General features: G+C 41.0%; 1 protein-coding gene across 1 annotated transcript; it reads right to left on the bottom strand.

Moving 5' to 3' along the window:
- Positions 1-49: 49 nt before the first annotated feature.
- Positions 50-12,467, bottom strand: nudt4b (nudix (nucleoside diphosphate linked moiety X)-type motif 4b). Its single transcript, XM_058408796.1, has 5 exons — positions 11,970-12,467; positions 7,047-7,157; positions 6,428-6,472; positions 6,192-6,279; positions 50-3,550 (listed from the first exon to the last, which is right to left on the bottom strand). The coding sequence occupies exons 1-5, from the start codon at positions 12,063-12,065 to the stop codon at positions 3,369-3,371; spliced, it is 522 nt and encodes a 173-aa protein (XP_058264779.1). The 5' UTR covers positions 12,066-12,467; the 3' UTR covers positions 50-3,368.
- Positions 12,468-16,638: the final 4,171 nt, after the last annotated feature.

Genomic DNA, 16,638 nt, shown 5'->3' with positions numbered 1-16,638 from the left:
AGATGAATCGCTGACACAAAAGTCTTTAACTCATTTATTCAAGTTCGTCCCAACCAGTGAGAGTTGTTTCGAAATACAAGACAATGTGCAGTCAGATCAAAATCTCCTTCAGTACACAGTCACATAAAAAGAAGAGAGAAACAGTTAACCAGACTGCATTAAGAGGGAAAAAAAGGAGCACAGTCTGGGTTCAAGCACATACTAACAACTGAGTCCATTTTATAAACGTAAACTAAAAAGTTTCAGCAAATGAGACAAGCCTTTCTCTAGTTTTAATCTGAAGAAAAAAAAAAAAAAAAAAACCCCAAAAAACCCCAAGTAAATTACTCTATAAATATGAAACACTGATGTCACTGATGTATAGAATCATGTGTAGATTTCTGTATGGCTTACACACGTTTTTTTCCCCACAGCACACACTGTCTAACCCTCCAGAGAAGGAGCATCAGGGCCACAAGAGGGATCTTTTCCAGGCTCAAGAGGTCACGACTTGCAAGGAAAATGTGTGAGAAACGGGAAAAACACTCCAGTAGTTCCTGAAGGAAAGCTGGCCTGGCTGTACGGAAGGACAGGAAGTTTGTTAAGAGTTTAAGAGAACAAACAGAATCCTCTCGTATCCCTGAAAGCTTGGCACTAGAGAGGCATTTTTGCATTCACAAGCAGGGCAGATTCAGAGACGAAACACACACAGTTCTGTTTTAACCAAAATACAGCTCTCAGAGAAAGTTTTTTTTTTTTTTTGTTAAATGTTCATGTAAATACATCATCCAGTTGATCAGGTGAGGGTGGGGTTTAGCAGCATTGTTCAGGTAGCCACCAATATTTTACATTTTATGAAAATGTCATGAAAAGTCACACGAATGCTGAAAATGTTGATTAAAAGTTCCCCATTTTTTTTTAGTTTAGTCCAAGCCTTGATCCTTTTGCCCTCCTGAGCCAGTAATCACAGACATGTAGGATTTGATTAGACAGGATTTCTAATGACCTATAACCAAATATTAAACCTGGCCTTGGGCTTGTAGGTGTAATTGTTTAACAGTGAACTGAGGTCAAATTTTAACCCAATGTCTGGAAGAGAAACTTGCAGGTAATGTATTACCACATCTGATTTGCCGCATTTTCTCACACGGTCACTTGGACATGTGACGGTGTTAACTGCTTTTCCAATTGATGTTTGTTACCTCGTTTTTCTCACAAAAGAAGAAGCGAAAGCAGTTAACCACATTGTGTACATTAATCATAATAAAAAGAAAGAACAGAAATGTAAATGCTTTACTCCGAGGGTCTAATTTTAGGGTTCAGGATCCAGTCATTTATTTTGGGAATCAGTCAGAAATCTGGAGATTTACAAACTGACACAGTGAAACGTTCAGCACCATGCAGAGAAGATCATCATCATCATCATCAACAGTGCTGCACTGACCACATGACAGCAACACACACACACCTCTCTCTCCCTCATTCTCTCTTTCTCACACACACATACACAACCATCTCTCTCTCTCTTACACACACACACCTCTCTCTCATTCTCTCTCTCTCTCACACACACCTCTCTCTCTCATTCTCTCTCTCTGTCACACACACACACACACACACACCACTCTCTCCCTCATTCTCTTTCTCACAGACACATACACAACCATCTCTCTCTCTCTCACACACACACACCTCTCTCTCTCTCCCTCATTCTCTCTTTTTCTCACAGACACACACCTCTCTCTCTCTCCCTCATTCTCTTTTTCTCACAGACACACACAACCATCTCTCTCTCTCTCACACACACCCCTCTCTCCCTCATTCTTTCTTTTTCTCAGACACACACCCCTCTCTCCCTCATTCTTTCTTTTTCTCAGACACACACCCCTCTCTCCCTCATTCTTACACACACACACACACACACACACACACACACACACACACACACACACACCCTTCACTCTTAGATGCCCCTCTTCTGGTCTGAGAGGTTGAGTGGAGACCAGCTATTGTTCTGGAATTTAAATTAAATTCAGCTCTGCTGTTCAGAGTTCTGTTTTTTAATCACGGTCATAATCATAAATTTAAAACAAAAAGTAATAAAAAAAGATTTCAGCAAAGGTTAATACATCTGTTTCCACTTAAAAACCTTGACAATAACGTTCAGTTCTGCAAAATATTTACAAACACACTGGCCTTGGTCAGAGGAAGAGAAACTGCACTGATGTTTATATATACTGAATTCTAAAACTTCGACGCTTTACATGCAGTTGCTATGAATAGAATTAATTTTGTTACTCTGGGGGAGTTTTAGCGGTTTAACCGGTGGTCATAAAGTCGCCATTACCCGTTAGCCTTATAGCACTAGCTCAAATCTAACGGAGCTAAATTTTCTGCTGATTTTTAGGGCCATGATACGATTGCTCCCTGAATAACACTCTGATCACGTGGCAAGATCATGTTGTAGGTTTCTCACGCCTCTGAGAATGGCGTGCTCCAGACTAGTGTTAAAGGGATAGCGCTTAAAGGGATGCATTGAGGAGATTTCTATAGCAATGCAAGACTAAACAACAGACTTATAACCGAGAGTAAACAAAACAAAAAAAAAGTACCGAATGTGACCCTTTATCCATTTCTCTCCCATTTAAAAGGTGCAGTGTGTAAATTTTAAAAGTGTTTCTAGAACTCTAAAACTCCTAAAGTAGCAAAGATGTGTTAGAAAAACTGCAAGTCACTATGTCACAATGCAACAGCTGTGGCTAGTTTTCTTCATTTCAGCCTCCATTTTCATTTTTCTGGCCCAGAACATCAGCCAGATCCAAGCGTCAGTCCCTTCTCCTTAAACTCAGAAGGCATTTCAACAAAATGGTGCTGGAGGAAAAGAGAAAGTTTGAGCAATGCTTTTGTTTACATCTTTCGTCGCAGACAGCACGGGATGTTGACAAAGAAAGAAAAGAAGACAAACGGCTCCTTTAAAACAGCAGGCACCAGTTCCAAAAGAACAGTTCCATAATCCCCAGGATATGCAGGAATCATCTGGGGAGGAGTTGAGGTAATTCAGTCTGCAAAGCTGATGGACACGGAGCATGGGTCGTTGCCGTGGTGATGGGAATAATTCAAGCCGGTGAGAGGAAAATCCTAAAAGAAAATGACAACCTTGCTTAAAAAAAAAAACAACAAAAAAACAAAACATGGTTGTTTTTAAGGCATCTGTAACTAAGTCCTTGCAGCAAAAGCACTTTTTAAAATCCTGGACGATTCTGGGGTCCAGGAACATGTCTGTGTGTGTGTGTACAGATCCAGAGATTACAGCCTGGAGGGAATGCATGTGAGAGGAAAAAAGAAAACAAAAAGCAAAAGAGGAAGTGTGAGTGAGCGAGCGAGTAGTCCTATCTGCATGCTGCAGCTCGGGCTGTGTTGTCGTTGGGAGGTGGAGGAGGCAAGAGGATGTTGCCGTTGTTGGTGGTGGAGCAACTGAGCTGAAGGTGTCTCAGATACTCTGCATGAACAGGCTTATGATTCTGCAGGATCTTTATCGCCTCCTCTACCGGGAACCACTCTCGTTTCCGACCTGCAGAGGGAGACACGGGACAATTAAATACGGGTCTTCAGCGTGTCGGGGCTGCAGCTCCTAACTCTGAAGAAAAGAAAGAAAGGACCCCTGAGTCTCCCAAACCCCCCCCGAGTTCAGCAAGTGACATTAAATTGACATGGCTGCTCACAGCGTTAAAAAACATTAGAACTCCTTACCTTTACATACCATATGAGCTTTAGATCCTTCAACATAGCAGCTGTGCCTCAAATGACTTACGACAAACTGCTACACACATCCACTATATACACTACACTAGTGTTTTAATTTTAGAAGGGTCTCAAACAGAAGATTTGTTACTAACCGGAAGTATAAGCTGTTTTCCAGTTGATGACGAATGACGTCAAACGCACATAAAATCATGCCGCTAGCTTAAGCAGAATATATATAAAAATAAAATCACACAATATGTGTGCTCTAATTTAAAAAGACATTCATAAGAAGTCTCATTCACCAGTGTGTCGTCGGCTCATCCTGTGTCAGTGCCTGGTAGCCCCATCCCTTTTCCTTTTCTTACGTAAGCAAAGCTACGATTGTTGAGTGCATGAAGTGTAACATTCCACACTTCAATTTAAACTACACACTGAAGTAGAATAGTATGTGATTTGGGATGCACCTAAGATATATTCACTTGTTAAATCTCTGTAGGTCATTGTTCTGAGGTGGAAAATATCCATCACAGTTAGCTGGCTAGCTTGTTGCTAACAAAAGACAAACAGAAATGTCACATTGTCATAGGGTGTACATGTTGTACTTCCTGTTTCAGAGGTGTCTAGTTGTCTACCAAGAACTGCAGTGAGAGAAAGGAGATATGCAGGGGGAAAAGAAGCGAATTTCGAGCGAAGTGATGGAATGTCTCCGAGAAATAAAGGCTTCCTCTTCTTCTAATGCATCAGAAATCTCAGTTCCACAAGAAGCCGTTCTCAATGGAGTAGTTTCATATCAAATCATATTAGCGTCTGCTCTCAGGTATGAAAATTCACCTGAGCGAACAATTATCTAAAAACTGAGTGGTGTTCAATTTGATCGTAAAGGAAGGTCTGTTCCTGTTGTTTTTCACTAATCAGTCACTCCAGGAATTTTTTTATTTTTTGTGATTGTCGCAGACAAAAATGCTCAATGTTTGAGACACATACACTATATTGCCAAAAGTATTCGCTCACCTGCCTTGACTCTCATATGAACTTAAGTGACACCCCATTCCTAATCCATAGGGTTCAATATGACGTCGGTCCACCCTTTGCAGCTATAACAGCTTCAACTCTTCTGGGAAGGCTGTCCACAAGGTTTAGGAGTGTGTTTATGGGAATTTTTGACCATTCTTCCAGAAGCGCATTTGTGAGGTCACACTGATGTTGGACGAGAAGGCCTGGCTCTCAGTCTCTGCTCTAATTCATCCCAAAGGTGTTCTATCGGGTTGAGGTCAGGACTCTGTGCAGGACAGTCAAGTTCATCCACACCAGACTCAGTCATCCATGTCTTTATGGACCTTGCTTTGTGCACTGGTGCACAGTCATGTTGGAAGAGGAAGGGGCCAGCTCCAAACTTTTCCCATAAAGTTGGGAGCATGGAATTGTCCAAAATGTCTTGGTATGCTGAAGCATTCAGAGTTCCTTTCACTGGAACTAAGGGGCCAAGCCCAGCTCCTGAAAAACAACCCCACACCATAATCCCCCCTCCACCAAACTTTACACTTGGCACAATGCGGTCAGACAAGTATCGTTCTCCTGGCAACCGCCAAACCCAGACTCGTCCATCAGATTGCCAGATGGAGAAGCGCGATTCGTCACTCCAGAGAACGCGTCTCCACTGCTCTAGAGTCCAGTGGCGGCGTGCTTTACACCACTGCATCCGACGCTTTGCATTGCACTTGGTGATGTATGGCTTGGACGCAGCTGCTCGGCCATGGAAACCCATTCCATGAAGCTCTCTGCGCACTGTTCTTGAGCTAATCTGAAGGCCACATGAAGTTTGGAGGTCTGTAGCGATTGACTCTGCAGAAAGTTGGCGACCTCTTCGCACTATGCGCCTCAGCATCCGCTGACCCCGCTCCGTCAGTTTACGTGGCCTACCACTTCGTGGCTGAGTTGCTGTCGTTCCCAAACACTTCCACGTTCTTATAATACAGCTGACAGTTGACTGTGGAATATTTAGGAGCGAGGAAATTTCACGACTGGATTTGTTGCACAGGTGGCATCCTATCACAGTTCCACGCTGGAATTCACTGAGCTCCTGAGAGCGACCCATTCTTTCACAAATGTTTGTAAAAACAGTCTGCATGCCTAGGTGCTTGATTTTATACACCGGTGGCCATGGAAGTGATTGGAACACCTGATTCTGATTATTTGGATGGGTGAGCGAATACTTTTGGCAATATAGTGTATATAAAGACTTTCTCTGAGAGCTGTACTCATGTCCACACACATGAACGAATGAATGTGTGTTGTGATGTCACAACACTTCCGAGTCTTGCAATCTGCGGGCATTTTGAATACCGTGGAATTTGCTTGATTTTTTTGGGGCAATGGTTATATCTTGAAGGTGCTGCTTTACAACGAGGGAGAACATGAACGCTTAAGATTCACACCAACTGCAAGTCGTGCATGTTGTGTAAACGTACCAATATTGACAGAGTCTTCCCACGCTTCCAGAGTCTCCGTCACAGTCAGGACATACACGTAGGTGCGATGCTTCCTGTCCTGGTTATGCTGCATGACATTGTTACAGAAATTCAGAACTTATTATTATTATTATTATAGAAATCATGATGCCCAGAACTAAAGAGACAGATCTTTTAAAAAGAAAAACACTAAAAAAAGTCAGTAAACTGCACACAGCAGCAGAGTGGAGCCTCACCTCAAACACCCCCAGGAGTCGACCCAGTTTCCCCTTCACTCCAGCCTGGAACGACAACATGCCTTCACTTCAGAGCTTTACATATCAAAAACACCACGCTACATCTAAATCTGAGACACTGACACATGATAGATGTCAGAATCACGTCATCTATATGCCAACATATTAACATATTGGGACACAGTGTGAATTATTCAAATTATTATTCCTAGCTCTAATCCTATTTATCTCTTATTGTATTTTTATACTTGTTAGATGTACATCAGAACATCCTCAGAATGAAGAAAAGATCTGCCATCTCTTTGCCGCTGTAACTATGCAAATTTGGGACGAATAAATGATTCTTATTTTATTTCTTAACATGTTCACTTGTTAAACCTACAACACCGACTCACTGTTTTGCGCCGGAAAACATTGCAGTTTAAAACATTGCAAACATTGAAACATTGCTGCTTAAAAAAAGACAGATTTTCCGAAGACAAATTCCGAGGTCCGTCTTCGCCCCAAAGTCATCGGGGTCAGTAAGGAGAGTGGAACTCATTTAGTTTTGCTTGGTAGAGTTTAACAAGCTGCTAATCCAGAACCATTGTATTACTCTCGTAGCTGATTAGTGACTCACCTCTTCATAAACCTCCCTCACTGCTGCACCACACGGCTCTTCCTCTGGCTCCATTCCTCCCCCCGGGACGATCCACTGATCTGGATGCCGACTGCTGCTCACCAGCAACACCTGTTATTAAAGAAAGCTTGAGTTTAAAAAACAAAAAGTCAAGCGAACATGGAAAAGGATGAGATTTTATTTTGATTTTAAAAATGAATTTTTATGAAAAAAAAAGACCTTGTGCCCAGGGTTTCCATCCTCCTATCATCATTTCTATTAAATTCACTGTGTTGAATATCAGCCACATTAAAAGTCATTTATTCACAGCGTGTGCTTTCAAACCAGTTCTTTCCCTCCCTCTGGCTAGTCTGTTAGCTATTACACCAGTTTGGTAGTAAAAACACACAACAATCTGAATTTCCATTTGTCTGAAGCCTGCATGCCCGGAATTTTCCTACTTTTCATGCCACGCTGCACAGCCATTATTTAAAATACAAAATTCATCATTTTCCTTTTGCACCTGACGCACCCCCAGAGCCTGTAATGCTGTTTACCGTAAACAAACGTGTCCCACCCTCTTTTAAAGAGAAATGATGTCGTCTGCGCAGAACGGACCGGAAAAAGAGACAAATCCCTGTGTGATGTTAAGACCCGTGCAGCTGAAGCGAGAAAGTGTGTACGCATGCATACGGGTGCAGAAGGTGCTCTGTCAGATGGTGCACTTAGATCTCCACTCACACTCCTTCACGATTGGCTAATCCACAGGTTGCTGAGAAGGCGTCAGGTGTTGCTCACTGTAATGGGATTGTGTGATTGATGATTTAGACACACAAGCTCTTAGACACACTTGGGCATATGTGCTGCTTGCTTGTTCTATGCAGAGGTCAGGTCATGAGCTGCCACCTGGCTTATTTTTCCAGTCTGTTCCACCCAGGCATAGGGTTATTTTTACGGTTCAGCTAAATAGCTAGCAGACTTCAGCTTACACGCACTTATGCGCCTACACTGTATTGTCAGTTTCAAATACGATCAAGTCTCAACATAATACAATACGTTTTCAGAAGAAATCTGGGAAGTGGAAACAGGAGGCACATTTTTGTACTTTCTCAAAGTCTGTGAAAGGCTAGTCAGTAGCTCTTACTTGTTTTTGAATCCTGTTTTCCTAACAGATTTCTTTTACCCACACTGTGGTGGTTTGCCTCACAACCGCGGGGTTGGGGTTTGAGTCCTGCCTCCTCACTCTGTGTGTTTGTGTGGAGTTTGCATTGTCTCCCTTTGCGCTTCAGGAGTTTCCTCTGGGTTCTCCGATTTCCTCCCCCAGTCCATGACATGCATTGGAGTCGGACTTGTGTCTCTAAACAGTTCATAGTGTGTGTGTGTCCTGTGATGAGTTGGCACACTTCTAGGGTGTCCCTCACCTTGTACCCCAAGTCCCCTGAGATAGACTCTAAGTTCCTTGTAACCCTGTGTAGGATAAACGCTAAAGGAAATGGATGGAAGGATGGAGCGCTAATCTCCAGTGCTTTCTCCTCAGTATTCAAAATAATGAAGAATAAAAAAATTAAGAATATAATCTGCATTTAATTTAATGCCTACATTATTATACATTCTCTTGAACATTTTTCTTTGCTACAAATGCCTCCTCAGCACAAATCTGTTTTATGAAATATACAAATATTAGGGTTAATATTTAAATGTCTTCAGTAATATTTAGAATAAACTTTGTTAAAGTTGTTTGGTAGCAAAAAATAAATAAATTCATTAATTTAATTTAAATAAATAAATGGTAAAAGAAAAAAAAAAAATCACAAGAAACCCTTTCTATGCAGTGGCAGATAATTGCTTGTAATTTGAAAGTTGTAATTATTTTTAGATTAAAGGGAAAAAGAAAGCGGGAGAATAATCTAACTAACTGGAGCAGGAAAAAAAAAAAATCAACCATATAATAATGTTAATTATAGGATGATTTGTACAGGGACATGTTCCATCCTGCACGTGTTAACTGAACTGTTATTTTTCCACCATACGGTTACATACACTCACTGGCCACTTTATTAGGAAAACATCCATACAGTTATCTAAATCAGCCAATCATGTGACAACAGCAAAACGCATATCATACAGCTGTATCTCCAGAGCTTTAGTTAATGTACATATCAAACATCAGAATGAAGAAAAAAGTCTGATCTCTGGCTTGATTGTTGGTGCCAGATGAGCTGGTTCAAGTATTTCAGAAGCTGCTTAAAACACTGCACACACACCAGAGTTTGTACAGAATGGTGCGCAGAACAAAAAACATCCTGAGAGTAGAAGGTCTGTAGGCTGAAGCACCTTGTTGAGAGATCAGAGGAGAATGAAGGGACTGGGCTGAGCAGATATTATGGTGAGCAGAAAAGCATCTCAGACATACACAACACACTGAACCTTGAAGTGGATTAACTACAACAGCAGAAGATCACATCAGATTCCACTCAACAGTCCAGTTTGGGGGAGTCTGTGTTCATGATGTGATCTGCTGTTGTAGGTCATCCACCTCAAGCTTTGATGTGTTGTGCGTGTCCGAGATGCTTTTCTGCTCATCATGGTTGTAAAGTGTGATTTGAGTTAATAATTATTCCTGTCGGCTCAGACCAGTCCCCTCTTCCTCTTCTGATCTCTCAGCAATCCAGTCTCCCACTCTGTTTTTTGTTTTTCGCACCACTCTGTGTAAACTATAGAGTCTTGTGTGTGTGTAAAAATACCAAGAGATCAGCAGGTTTTGGAACCAACATCTATGCCATGGTTAACTGAAGCTCCATCTGTGTGAATTTATACATTGGGGTGCTGCAATGTGATTGGCTGAGTCCAGAAATGTTCCTAATGTAGTAGACAGTGAGAGTTTATGAATATCCTACTTGTTCGAAAGCTGAATATATCCTGTAACTGGTATTCAGAATACAGAACTAGCCTGTATTGAACATGATGGACTTTATCGTTTAGTCAAATCCTACATTTATTTTTTAATCTGTAACCAAAATGCTGACACTAATGTCAACATACTTTGATTTAATATTTTTTCCAGGCTCTCTCAGCTTATTAATGTCCATCACTTATATGCAAAAATACTCTGATATACCGGGAGAATCTGAACCGCCTGTTAGTAGTGAAATAAATCACTAAAAATCGCGCCAGCTGTGGTTTTTGGTTCAGCTGAACTGCAATAAGCGTTAAACCGTAGAGCTGTACAAGCGTATAAAAGACTTGGAGTGTCCTGTAAGGTTTAAACAATCTGTAATCGTACGGATATTTACCTCCTTTGTGCGCTCATCAGGGTTTGACTGCTGTCACTGATCCCTCACCCCCTGCACTTTCTCCTTTCACTCATAAACAAAGTGCAGCTCGTGTTGGCCTTCTCTAGTTCTACACTACAGCTCAGCTCACTACACAAACTCGCTCACACACACAGATTCTGGGTCAGGGTTGAAATTAAGCTCAGAACAATCGAGAGAGAAAAAGAGAGTTGGCTTCAGGTCTGTTTACAACAGAGACAGTAACCTGAGAATTCATGAGTAACACAGAGCCCTGGCTCCTGTGTTAGAGCATAGCAGAGTGATTCAGCAACAAGCAGAACCCAGATCTGAGCTGATACACACACACACACACACACACACACACGCTGGTCCTGATGAGTCACCACTGATCCCACAGCACTTCGTCCACAGGGATTCTTCCGATCAATAATGTCAGAAGATAACAAGAAACATGGCTCAAGCTCTGAGAGCACATGCCTCGCTTTGGATGACGGCAAATCGTCATAGGTCATTGTTTAAATTAATCTAACACAGGAAATCAAGTAAATGAATGATTTCATGATTTCAGCATCATTCACTCAGCGGGACGGAAGAAGCACAGGAAGAAGGTGCTGATGTCCACGTGAAAGAGAACCGACTTTTCAAAGTGGTTAATAAAAAGTGCTTTTGGTTCCAAGAAAGTAAAAAATGATCAATAAAAATATTGCATGAGCGACTTGAAGCAGTTTGGACCTGAATCAGGAAAAATGCGACATCCATCCATTTCCTAAAGCGTTCATCCTACAAAGGGTCACACGAAGCCTTGAGTTTTTCCCCTGGGGACTCAGGGTAGATTGCAGGCGGGTGCGAACACATCACAGGACACAATCACAAACACTATGCAATGGCAATCAGCCTACAAAACATGTCACTGGACTGGGGGAGGAAACTATTGGAAAGCCCTGAAGCACGAGGAGAACGTGCGTACACAGAGTACTCAAAACCGAGGCAAGAACAGACCCGAGGCCAACCTTCTAGTCACTAAGCCACAATGCCTCACACCCAGAACTATTACATTCATAAGGTTAGAAATATATACAATGCTGCTATGATAGCAAACTAGTTAAGGCAGTGGGCTACTGGTCAGTAGGTTGTGAGGTCTTTAAATAGGATTGAAATCCTACAGCAGAATTTTTAACTGAGCAGATGGAAGTGTGTGAGCAGTAACTAAACCTCATCTGGCTTTTTTTTTTCTTTCTAAAAGCTAAGGAAATTCCAATTGAATACCTGTTCCACTTTAACCTGGACTGCATTTGAGGAGGAGTATGGTAGCATTTTATCAGGGGGGGAAAAAATGATGACTGTGGTCCTCCAGACCAGACTGAACTGGAACATCTGCACACCAACCAGTGTGTGAACAAATCCAAACACACAGAAGGCTCTAATAAGACAAGGGCAGATAGCGTATTTACAGTGGAGATGATCTGATACGTCATTTTTATGAAATGACATCTGATGTGCGGTGTGTCGGTATGACGTCGCGGTAGAGACCGGGCTGCGGGAGGAAAACGCGGCCACCTCGGCTCGATTTATTTTTTCAGGGTTTTCGTGTGAAGAAAATGTCGGGCCGGTGTGAATGGAGTAATTAGAAGTTATGGAGAGTCAGTCGTACCTCGTCCTCTCGCTCGTTCCTGAAACACAGACACGCCGCTCGCTGCTTGAAGCCTTCACCGTCGTACGTTCTCGTCTGGTTGGGTTTGAACTTCATGACGCCGCGCGCGTACGTGTGCGTGTGTATATGCGTGTGCGTGTGTATATGCGTGTGCGTGTGTATATGCGTGTGCGTGAGTGTATGCGTGTGCGTCGCTTTAGAGTTCTCCAGATATTCCCAAAGTAGAGAAAGGCACGATGAACACAAACGAGTCCGCTGGATTAGCAAGTGCTAAGGCAGGAGATACAGAAGAACCGGCATCGGTGCGCCAAAAGAAACCGTCTTCGAACACACCTCCTGAGAGGATCTATCACCAAAACACAACAACAGCGTCCTTCGATTGACAAATCACCCATTTATCCTTCTGGTGCTCAAAGTGTCCATTCTATTTTTTGTTGTTGGAAGATTTCATTTGCAAGTCTCTGGTTTATATAGTGTGTGTGTGTGTGTGTGGGCTGCTGCTGTACACTCCCACCCCTCAGCCCAGCTCCGCGCATGAGCACACGCGTCCCAAACCGCGCACTACTGCACTATACAGTGCACCTAAACGCCATGCCACCCAAGGAGATGGAGCGCTGTAACTGCTCTAGAACGTAGTGAGGGACCATGTGGTTTGGAACGCAGCCTGAGGTGGGAAGAAAATGGGGTTAGTCCTGGTGCTATTGGTTGCAGGAGATTACAAAGTGTCTTCAAATGTAAAAGCATAAAAGAAATAGCATAAAAGTTCGGTTCACTGTACCAAAAAACAAGCAAAACTTTCTTGAATGAAGAAAAAACACCCATGCTCTTCCTTTAAAATGTTGTCATGTCCCAATATACCATATGTCTCATATATTCCTCAGGGGTTTGTAACCAATTTAAGCTTTAGTCAAAATCACAAGCCATTTTTATGTAAGTTGCGATATTTAGGGGCCTAAGCACTGTATGCAGACATTTTCTTGAAATCTGATGGATTTTCACCAGATGTTGTAGATGAATAAATGACCTTGGAACTCCTAAGTCCTAAGGAACTCCAAGAAGGTTTGTCTAAATGCCCTCAAGGGGCGCTGTACATGACAAATTTCTAAAACTGCTGCTAACTTTTGCTCAACCTGAAATCCTGTCAAGTTCTTGTTTCTCTGAAGATGTCATGTCACGGATTTGTGATTTGCCTTCGCCTTAAGACTGCAACTGCTAAGAACCATTTGCACTTAAGTCTAACTCCAATTTGATGCAAAAGACTAGTTCCTGGTTATGCAATTGCATTCTTTGACTCTGTATTACGATGTTATAAAAGGGAAATGATTTATAATCACACTACTTGGTGTCACCCAGATGAGGATGGCTTCCCTTTTGAGTTCCTGAAACTGTATTAAAAAGAGATGTGTTGCTTCTACTCCTACACAGTTTGTCCGATCATTTTGGAATTTGGATCACAGCATCAGGAGATCAGACTAAAAACCAAACCAAACCATTTCTATCCTTGGATTTTGATTATACGTGATGTTTCATCCATAAACTGCAAAGAAATTTGACAGCAAAGACACCTTGGTACTTATGTATTAACATCAGACCTCTCACTAGAATTTAGCAACCTGGCCTTAAGTGACAAGATTTTATTTCATTTTTAAGTGATGCAATATCTCAGGAAGTGACACGATATCTCAGCAGTGCCTTAAAATTTAGGATTTCTCACTAGGAGGAAGCACCAATGTCCTCTTCTGGTTTTCAGGTGGCACTAAGGTGGCACTTAATTGTCTGTTTGATTGCCCACATGAATTAAAATGTGGTTTAACCCAAAGTCAAACCCACATAGATATAGGCATATACATATGATCAACTTAAGTTTAGTTGAAATAAATAAAATAGGCAAAATATTGTGCACATTTAAATAATGTGCCTGTTGTTTGAATAGTCAGGCAAATGAGTGTAAACTCTAGCATAGATCATACCCTGTATGAATAGTGTGGAAAGACAGGGACATGTGTCATATATGTGAAATTTCATACACACACATAGCTGTCAACATAATACATAGGGTTTATTATTTTCTCTTCATCACATCCATGAATATTTATTTTAAAGGTTTATTATGGAAAACACATTATCATACTGGTTAATAAGATCAGCACTATTTTTTATATTAGGAGTCATTCTCTTTACTCGATTTTGTGTTTTCTGAGTAGAAATAACAAAACCAAAAAAAAAAAACCCAACAACGAGAATGTTAAATAAAATGTTCACTTATTACCGGAAATGTACAAGAAATGTGTAGCTCAGTAAAGTCTGTATGTTTTGTTGGTACAACAAATTCATATTCACTCAAGTGTCAGTCAGTGTTTTGTGTGTCTAAACAGAAGCTTTTTTTCTGTGTGTGGTCTCGTTAAGTGAAACTTTGGACTTTCTGTATCTATGTGCGTATGGACCTTTTAAAGGTATCTATTGATCTGGGCACATAAGGTAGATAACGATCTAACATGCAAGTACTTATGAAACGTCTCTTTATCTCTAAGTGTACAGGAACAGGAATTGGCTCAGAAAGTAGCTTTATAAAAGATTTTCCACTAGGAACACTTTTACTGTGTATGTATATACATGTCATCTAATCGTGAAGAGGTTCCTAGGAGTCTTATTACCTTAATAAGGTAACACACATGCAATCTCTGATCATTACCTCATCCATGCTGACTGAGAAACACTTGAGCTATAACCTTAAAATAGATTCCAGAGACATTCGATCTGCCCCATTCCAGGATTCCGGATTATCAAATCACATAGCTGGATACTTGCATAAAATTGCAGTTGCTCTACAGAATCAAAGACGAATCTATTTACAGCTTCCTGATTTCACCGTCAAACAACTGTAGCCTGAGCAAAGAAAGAGAAGATTTCAGGCTACATTTTTCCACAGCCGTAGCTGACAGCTGCAGCAAACCGTTCCATGTGACAACAGAAGCTTGAGCTTGGTGATTGGGATTAGTATCTAATCAGTGATAATGAAGGACTCCATGACAGGCTTAAGAAACTTTTATGGATTATCAGGATTGATGACAGGGACTGTGAAACCCTGTGACTGATTAGGCCAAAAAAGTCCTTAACCCTTTTTTTTTTTACCAGTACACCAGCATTCAATTGACTTATGGGACATTTTTAAACAGTGTAAACAAATGAATGATTTTCTGGCTGTGAGTCTGATATAAAAGTTTCAGTTTTAGTGGTTGAAGATAAATTTCATCATTTATATCATTTAGGAGACAGAACTAAAATTTCTCAGATTAAAAACTATGACTTTTCCCTTGTTACTGGTTTAGTTACAGCAGTGAGACAGATACTTAGATGCTGGAATGATCTCCAGGTCTCCACTCTCACGATGTGGTTTACCTCAATGATTGCGAATGTTTCATATGTCAAAATGGTAGCATAACTGATTGGAAATCACACATGTAGACATCCAGGAGAACTTTGTCACACAAAAGGAGGTATGATATTAGATCCATGTTTGTATTGGCTCCAACTTGCCTGCATCTTGCTTTTTTTGTTGTCTTAACTGTATTGAGTGTGTTAAATTATGTATAAAGAAAAACAATTTAAGGTTATGGATTTTCATTTGTTCATTTGTTCATTTTTTCGCATCCATATACAACGATGCAAAACTTTTCCATGACTTGAGTCCAAATTGTTTTGATGTTCAGGTTCTGAGAAAACTAAGAGCTGCCGTTTGCAGTTGAATGAGGTCGTGAGTTTCCACTGAACTATAACCGAAACCTGCCATTAACTGTGGGAGGTGCTGGACACTAATACTTAAGATTCTGTGAGTAGTCTACACGTTTTTCTTTGTTTACACAATTAAGCAGCTTAACCACTGCAGTGGTGTAAGACGGTAAACAATCAGTGGTAGCCTGCATCTTCAATCTTTATTTACTATACAGTACATGCTGCTGGTAGGGCACTTGATGTGAAACTGGTGGGTTGATCCTCATACTTATTAAACACTGAAATTTAAAGGATCAAGAACATGTTTTGGTAAGAGAACAAGAGGAATAAGAGAAATGATCATGGATCCTGTACCATGTCATAACACGTGGCTCAGATTTATGGGAATGAGCTGCTCACTGACTCGTTAAATACCGGTTACACATCAAACGTAACAGAAAATAAGTCCTTTAGGATTTGCAGCTAGAAAAGGAAATGATTTTGTATGCTTTTTAAAAATATGTTCTACAATAGGCTACATCAATGTGTAGAATGACAAAAGTCTATTTACACAAAAAATAAATCACTTAATCAGTAAACCCAGAAAAATTCAGAACAATCAGTTAGGTCAATGCATCTGCCTACATAGAACTTTGTATCCTTGACTAACCTTAGCATATGTGATGATCATTAGCATTAACGAGATTATCAGGATTGACGCTGAAAATTTACGAGACTTTGTCTGACCTCGGCTTACCCACTCCGTTTGTCTGTCCCTCTGAACCTCATACATGCACTCATCACACTGCTGACGATGTCATTTTGTTTACCTGCTAATCACTGTAAAACAGGGACAGATGAATTCATCCCACTGCTATCAGAGGAAAATACAGACACTCATGCTTTGCTCATTTTCATCAAGCGCAAATAACAGGATTATGTATCAAATCAGTCTTGG

This window comes from Hemibagrus wyckioides, linkage group LG14, assembly GCF_019097595.1.
Source record: "Hemibagrus wyckioides isolate EC202008001 linkage group LG14, SWU_Hwy_1.0, whole genome shotgun sequence".
In the NCBI taxonomy this organism is placed as follows: Eukaryota; Metazoa; Chordata; class Actinopteri; order Siluriformes; family Bagridae; genus Hemibagrus; species Hemibagrus wyckioides.
This window is presented reverse-complemented; position numbering and strand designations above follow the sequence as displayed.